An 8,431-nucleotide genomic window follows, 5' to 3' on the forward strand; every position below is an offset into this window, starting at 1 on the left:
CTCTTATAAAATCCTCAGCATTCTAAATCACAGCTTTATTTGCTCTGGAAAGATTATGTTTTGCAGCATGGTGCTTCAGCAGGCCTCCTACACCATCACTCGGCTCCTTCCTGTGACCAGTACCACTGTATACCCAGTCACTTGGCACAATCGACTTACTCAATTCAAACAGCTGGTAACAATTTTTAAAATTACTAGGAGCACCATCATAAATAATGATGATCTCTGCCCTTGTTTGCAGTTGAAGAATTTTGCACATTGCTAGCAAAGCATGTGCTGAGTCATGTCCTGTGTCATCACTTAAATAACTGCAACACTTGTGGTCTTGTTTTCAAAATATGTCACTCCTGTAAAACTTGAAACCTGTTCATTACTACAATGATATCCTTGTACTTCTTGTGGGGGAATTACAGACTAGTTCTCAGCAAAATCACAGTGAAGCACTAAACATAGTTCTTCAGCCTGTACACATGCTTTCTCTTCTGCAATGTGTTGTTGTTGCAATTTCTTCAGATGCTGGTGTGTTACTGCTTTCACTGACCATTTACCAAGTTCATCAATGAAACTGTCAAAGCCATCAGTTTTCTTAATTAGTTTATTTTCCTCGCCTGTCACGTATGTAATTTCTGCAGAGTTATCTGCTACGTCTTCCAGGCCAAGTGTCTGTGAAGACAGTCCTCGCTTTCCAGGGCAGTCACCACATTCTTGAAACAAACATGTCTCTCACTTTACATCACAGACTACTAATAACATCACATGCCCAACCAAAGTGTCAGTGTCACGTGCTTCGGTAAGTTCTTCAAATTTACCACACAAAGTTCAAAATTTGCGCTGTACACACATAAACAGACATTTCTAGATGGGTGTGGAACTACCCATTCAGGTCATAGTGCATAAAATTTTGATCTTCCAATGTGTGAAATTGTATAGTTGCGACTTTTTGACCTTCAACTATTACAGTTATAGTGTCTTTCTTCTTGGCACTCTGGTGAGAACAGTCCCATTTATCTTCCAGATAAAATGACTGTACTATTTGAACTTGAGATGCTTCTACAGGATGACCATAATAGGGATCTGGGCTTCCAAAGACTCCTTTTACAGACCTCATATTTCTTGATTTGTCTACCTTGTACTTTGATATTGGTGGAATGTGGTTCAAAATTGTTTTCTTTGGAAATGTGTCTGGAATAATAGTTAAAACTTGCACCTTTTCACTGTACGATGCACAGTATTCAACAGCTGAATTGATATTTGTGAAAAATATCTGGCAAAAGGTGCAAGAGCGCTTTGGTTCATTTTCTTCTGAAGATGGAATTTCTATTCCGAAGAGTGTGGTCAGTTTTGCTGTAATGTATTCATCCATAGCTTTGGTAATTTCTCTGTGCTTTATTGGTGCATAGCTCAGGACTCGATTTCACTGACCTACCTCTGAAGGCGACTGATTCAGAGTATTTAATTCTTCCACTATTGATGCAAAATTTGCATCATCTGCACCATGGGAGGCTTCACCTTGTTCAGATACTATCATTGTTGTTATTCAGTCAAGACATTTAGAAAACAAAAAGTTGTCACTCGAAACATCTTCACTTTGAAACAGAGTCTTCAAATGAGAACACTTATTCCCCAACCTGAACAAAGTCTGTTTTTTGCTTGTCTTATATATCACTCTTTTATGGATATGCAAATAGTCAGCACACTTCACTCTCCTGTGGCCCCAGTCAGAAGACATTTCAAACAGTCCTTTTCACAAAACATGCTGCAACTGTGTCAACTGGCTAGTTCCTCACGAAAACACAGAACTCAATGGATGGCCTCAGATTTCTTAGAAGCCTCTTCAGCAGACAAACTAGCACTGAACAACAACAATACAGAAACCTGCAATGAACAACCATGACAAAGAAACTGACAAGGAACTACAACAAAGTGTAAGAAATAACTGCAACAAAGAAAGCAATAAGAAATAATTGCAACAAAGACATATCATGTCTGCCTGTGTCTGTATATGTGCGGATGGATATGTGTGTGTGTGCGCGTGTGTATACCTGTCCTTTTCCCCCCATAAGGTAAGTCTTTCCTCTCCCGGGATTGGAATGACTCCTTACCCTCTCCCTTAAAACCCACATCCTTTCGTCTTTCCCTCTCCTTCCCTCTTTCCTGATGAAGCAACCTTGGGTTGCAAAAGCTTGAAATTTGTGTGTGTGTTTTTTATTGTGTCTATCTATCAACATACCAGCGCCCTCATTTGGTAAGTTACGGCATCTTTGTTTTTTTACATATAATTAATTAGTTATTTATTTTCCTGTTTCACGGAGTATTTTGCACAGTAAATCATAATGATGTGTAATGAAGCATTTTTCATTCACGTCGCAAATTAAATTTTACATAGAGTTGTATGCTAAACATTTCTAAGCCCCTTTTTTTCCCTCCAAAAAGAGATATTTAGGTGTTAGTTATTAATTACTACCCATCACTTTTTACACAGTTTTTGGAAATTACAACCCCTGTCTGTTAGTAATAGTATAAGCAATCAGTAGTGAATCTATATACGCATAAAACTTTAATTTATGTCATTACGTAACTAATGACTTGCCTCACCATACATGAACTTGTTGTAATTTCTAACCTATTATGGGATGGAAATTAACTGAGAATAACTGGATTCCAGCATACTTTCTTGAGTGATGTCTCAGAAAAAGAGGTACTGATGAGAACAACCCTTTTCTCTCTCAAATTTATCTGAGGATAAGTAGCAAAAGCTTAGAAGCTAAGATTTGGGTGTCATTAATAATCGGGCCAATAAGACATCATCATAAATAACAGAATTTTATATTCAACAATATGGAAAGGATAGATTGCTACTCTTCAAATGAGAACACTTATTCCCCAACCTGAACAAAGTCTGAGTGACAGACAGGCACAATGAAAAAGAATGCTAAAATGTTTAAGCTTTTAGACAGAGTCCTTCTTCCAAAGTGAGAAGAAATACTTTGACTGAGAGCTTAAATGTTTTAGCATTATTTTTTCATCAAGCCTGTCTGCAACACAACACCTCATCTATGTGGTGAATAACAATCTGTCTTTTCCATTTGTTGTGTTCAATCCTGAATGTTCCATTGTTAGATCATTATATTCTTTGTACTGTTTAAAATGTAAGGTTAAAATGATTATATATGTGCCTAAAAGTCTCTTTTTGCTATGTGTGAAGGTATAATACACACAGTGATGGAAAATGAAGCACACTAATTTAAACTATAATAACATTTAAATAGTGCTTTGAAAAACACATGATTTTTATCTGGACATCTTTTGAGTAGTGCAAGGATGTGAAGAGGACCATCAAGAACTACCTGTCCTGAACTTTCTTTAAAAAAAAATGGGACCTATTCCGCTCTGGAGTGGTAGTATACAATTAAAAAGTTTTTGTCTTAATTTGGACTGGAGCAGTAATCCAGAAGCCATCAAACTAACAACTGATCATACTGTGACTGGTGTACTCCTTATACCCTTCTTTGTAATGTATTTTTTGCAAGGAGTTTTTTGTGCAAAATAATGTTTAGACAAAAAAATTGTGGTTTGTAAAAAGTGGTAGAAACTCATCCAAACACAAGCAGCTGTTTGTAAAATAATAATTAGTACATCATTTATGCTCTGTTACTAAGCTTTTCTGTGGTTTCATTCGTGAATTAACAGTCCAAAATAAAAGTACCCTAAAATAAATAAGATATGTTCAGAACATGCAGAATAAAAGTCCAGTTGCTGCAATGTTGTGTAGAAGGTTATGCAAAAGACATCAGCTTTTGATGATAACATTTTTTTGTTAAATATTATTCCAGCTGTACCTTCTGGGATAAAAACATTGGAAAGCTTAATGACATAAATTATTAGAAGATTTGTGCAGGTGCACTGATCAACACAGAATTGAAAGAAAAAAAACTCATAAGTTAATTTAAAATTCATATTCCATAAGGTTTGTTATCACATGAAAATAAAATCCTTTTGCATCAAGAAACTGCAGAGTAAGTGGCCAAATTTGTGAGCAACAGTACTACTTGAACTGGAAGTGAGACATAAAATGTAACCATTTATTGGACCACAAAGGTTAATACTCAGCTCAGATTCTTGATGTTGAAGATTGGTTGTATCTTTTCACTGCATTTTAGCTCCACCTGTAAGAAAGTCTTGGTTCGTCTTAATTTCAGGACCGACACATCTTGATTAATCAAATCTAATGAAATGATGTAGTAAAAATGAGTAATTGTGCTTTGTAAATTGTTTAATGCATCACAAATGACATCACACTCAGTTGTATAAAATCTGACCAAACTGAACTTGACTGACAGACTCCTACAGCTGTTGGTGCCATTTCTAACATTGTTTACAATAATCACAGCATGAGAACAGACGTTGTTTAAAACAGTAATATCGATATTTTACAGTTAAAAATTAATTCCTTTCCAATAAAAAGTTACAAAATTTGGATTTATAAATCATTATAATCACTTCAGAATAATAAACATGCTGAATTAAAATATTTATCATTGCAAAATATTCAAGATACCTTTTTATAACAACACTTAATTTACAGAACATAACTTTTTAAATACGTGTTTGATTTTGATGCTACCCATAAATCGTTGACTTTTACATAAAGTTAAACAGTATTTACAACTACATTTTGATATCTAAATTTTCTAAGTTGGATTTTCAACTCGTATTTGTTTGTTGGGCATATATTTGAATAGAAACTATGTTTCACAACAATTCAATCATAATTCATTATTATTATGCTCAAAGTAACCTTATTTCATGAATTTAATCAATTAATATCAGTACAATGTGTGCTCATTAAGATTCATCACATAGCGTGTACATCGCAAAGTGGTATCGTGTGTTTCACTTGGCCTGAAATTGCAGTTTTCATTAAGTTTTTCTTCTTCTTCAAGCAATAAGAAGCTACGTATGGTAACAGAGTTAACATTGTGTCAGAAGACCTCTACTAAAGGGGGTGATCTTGGAATGAAGAGTCTGAGAAACTTTCAGTATATTATCCAGATCATTAACAATTGAAGTTATTTTATTTGTGGCTGTAATTTTCACCAACTATGGTATATATTTTTCAGAATAAAATTGTCTATCCAGATTAGTAACAATTGAAATTATTTTATTTGTAGCTGTAGTTTTCACCAGCTACAGTATATATTTATATATTTTTCAGAATAAAATTGTCAGTTACAAATATATTTTTATTACACTTTTCCAGTTTTGAGAAATTAATTTGTCACCTCCAGAACCTACCAAATAAGAGATATTATAAATCTTCAGATCTTGGCTATACATTTATGAGCAGTATAAGAAAAATATTACAGAAACTTACTTAAAGCTATGCACCATTTTTCCCCCCAAGTGAATTGTATGTAACTGTCTTCATACACCTTGATTATATTTTTCGTATGCTCTTATATATGTTTCTTGCTGCTAGTCAACAGATTGACCTATATGTAGATGTGATTCAGTTACTGTAAATTGTCAATCTGTGTTTACAATAATCACAATATTTACATTTCTGGACATATCATGGCATTATGCTCCCGCAAAGAAGATATTGACAGCTACTAAACCAATACTAAGGAAATTTTTGTAATATACTTCTTATACTTCACATACATGAATAGCCAAGGTTCAAATATTTATAATATCCCTAATTTTGTAGGCTTCTGAAGATGCGAAATCAATTTGTCCAAACTGGCTAAGCATACTAAAATTATATTTGCAACTGACGACTGACTTCTACTATGAAAAGCAACTGAAATGTTTGAAGAAGGTCTAATTATCATAATTTTAATGGTTCTTTGTCATGTTTTCTTCTCATAGATGCAGCTGCATTGGATGACCTGGAAAGAAGACTTTCTGTTGCAGAAAATGAATTACGAAATGCTAATATAGAGGAAAGAATAGAAACACTCAAGTATTACAGACTGGAACAGGTATATTTGTATATTTGTAGATATATTCACTTCATTGTCTTCCTCATTGTCATCTGAGCCTTTATAATATTATGCTTCATTAATCTGACCATTTTACTAGCATTAACACTAAAATAATTTATATCTTTCACTAGAACCAGTGGATTAAGAGCCATGAAGAAGAGCTAAGAAGACTGCAACAAGAAGTTGACAACATAGAAGCCATACAAGCTACTCTTCCAGAGGGATGTTGGAAACGGCTAGTGCTGGAACCTTGATTGCTTCATTCACATTAGTCTCCATGAAAAACTATGGCCTGTGAAAGCAGCATTACGTACTAAACCTGCCAGTCAAATGAAGATGGTGTGCAGTGGAATAATGGTGCTCTCATTTTATTTGTATTTATTTGCAAAAAGTGACTGAAAAAGTGAAGGGATTGTTGAAATTTTCTTTAAAAGTGCAGTCTTATGTTTTATCGAAGGATAGCGAGAAGAAATCATTTTTAAATATATTATTTTGTTGATCACTGCCTGTAACATATTTAATGAAGTCATTATCTATAGTAAAAAGAACTGTTGTAATGATTACACGAAGCATGCTTGCTGCTAAATGAACAGTCATGTGAATATCAGTTTGTATAGATACTAAGATTTTGATAAGTGTTTAGGTTCTAATGACTTTGTTTTATGGGGTTGGCTAATTATATGTTCTGCAATACTGAGAATTCTTTGCAGTAAGTATACCAAAGAAACAAAGTACATGTATTGTATTTTACCTACCTGAGGTCTTTGCTCTGTGAAATAGGCTGTTAATCCTCATAAGCTGGATCAGATATTGTGAAAACTAAGTCTGAGAAGTTATTTTCATATCTTGAAGTCCTAGGACGAATAACACAAAAATCTGTGAAGAGGAGAAGATCAAACGAGGAATATAATTTTTTCCAACATTATTACTTTTCCTCATTTAAATGTAAAATTAATCAGTTGTTCATACTTGCAATTGTCTGCAGCGCAAACAACTACGTTGCTGTAAAATGGCTGTCATGTGTTATTTCCTCTTTTGTAGTTCCCTGACAGCCATCTTGCCATTAATCTGTTTGGCCTTCTAAAAACACAGATGGCTTCAGTGTGCATTCTATAGGAATTTTAGATTTTTCAAGACTTTTAAAGTTGTTTCTGAGGAACTATAATGTATCTATGTGAATGAGAACATTAAGCTATGTCTCACTGTTTCTAAGATTATATTCCTATGAGTTAACAGACTTTTTGTATTCTAATATCACTGGTTCAAATAATATGCTTGTGTAACATTATTAAATTTTGTCTATATGTACTGGAGTTAACAAACATTCTAATTACTTTCATAAATTTTATTTTGCGGGTAGACATTTTTTCAGTTAGAAATGGAAAAATTCAAGGAACCAGTTGAACAAATTCTGTGAAGAGTTACCTATAGCAACATTATGTTGCTGAGAATCCTGCAGGGAATAAGAAATGTTGTGGGATCCAGCTTAAGAGTGAGCTCATATACATCCAACTAGAACTTTCAAGACAGAGGAAAAAGTACAAGTGAACTAGCAGTCTCCTTAACGAGGCTGTAAGAATGATTTTTTTATATCTTCTCAGTTTCCCTCCCCTGTACAGTTTGTTACATGAGGTGGGAAAACCATATATAAGGCCAAAAACGTTTTTTACTTGATATGTGCCATACTTGAGTAACTAGTATATTGTAATCTATTGGAGTAATTAAACTTAAGATGTTTGTATCTGATCTACTACAAGTACTTCATAGTATTAGCTTAAATGATACATGAGAATGCTGTGATGCATTTTGTACTTCATGAAGCATTTCTGAGTCCATAAACATATGGTGAGCTACTATGAGCAAAATGTTTTATACCAAAGATGAATGAATGTTTACTATAATTGAGTTTCTATTTTTCCACATTGTACATATCTCTGAACATCTTCAATTTTGCTCACTGCCGCATTCTTACACCACATCTAATGAATCTCATCTATACTTGTTTTTATAGTTGTTTTTAGTACAAATGTAAATGTAACTTTACTTGAATAAAAAATAACATAATGTGACATGGCTCAGTTTTGTATGTTACCTTTTCATTTTTCACAATTTACTGGGATGCAAATGGAATTTTATGGTCATATTTGAGACAAAGTGGTGGAAAGATATGCAATTACATGAAGACAATGAACAATGTCATACATTGTTCACCATTATGCGACTTATAGTACAAGCTGCACATTCTCCTTGGCTTCTTATCGTTTCTTTTGTTGCCTCAGTGCGCTTGTTTTCCTCATCGGTAATGTGTTAGCCAAGAGTGATGAGCCTCTTTTTATTTGAATTTACTTTTCTTGCAGTTAACTTTGGAAATATAACACAAGCCTTTGTCAATGATCAGCGCAAGACTTGTTTGTGCTAGTTTTATCACATTTTAAAAGTACTTT

General features: G+C 33.9%; 1 protein-coding gene across 2 annotated transcripts in view; it reads left to right on the top strand.

Annotated features, from left to right (window-relative positions):
* Positions 1–8,058, top strand: part of LOC126188839 (laminin subunit gamma-1) — a 1,176,568-nt gene extending 1,168,510 nt beyond the window's left edge. For both annotated transcript variants that reach the window (XM_049930455.1, XM_049930456.1), the window contains 2 exons: positions 5,872–5,984; positions 6,119–8,058. In XM_049930455.1, coding sequence (XP_049786412.1) covers positions 5,872–5,984; positions 6,119–6,241 — 236 coding nt within the window. In that variant the 3' untranslated portion in view covers positions 6,242–8,058. The remainder of the gene's footprint in view (positions 1–5,871; positions 5,985–6,118) is intronic.
* Positions 8,059–8,431: the final 373 nt, after the last annotated feature.

This window comes from Schistocerca cancellata, chromosome 5 (genome assembly GCF_023864275.1).
Source record: "Schistocerca cancellata isolate TAMUIC-IGC-003103 chromosome 5, iqSchCanc2.1, whole genome shotgun sequence".
Taxonomy (NCBI): Eukaryota; Metazoa; Arthropoda; class Insecta; order Orthoptera; family Acrididae; genus Schistocerca; species Schistocerca cancellata.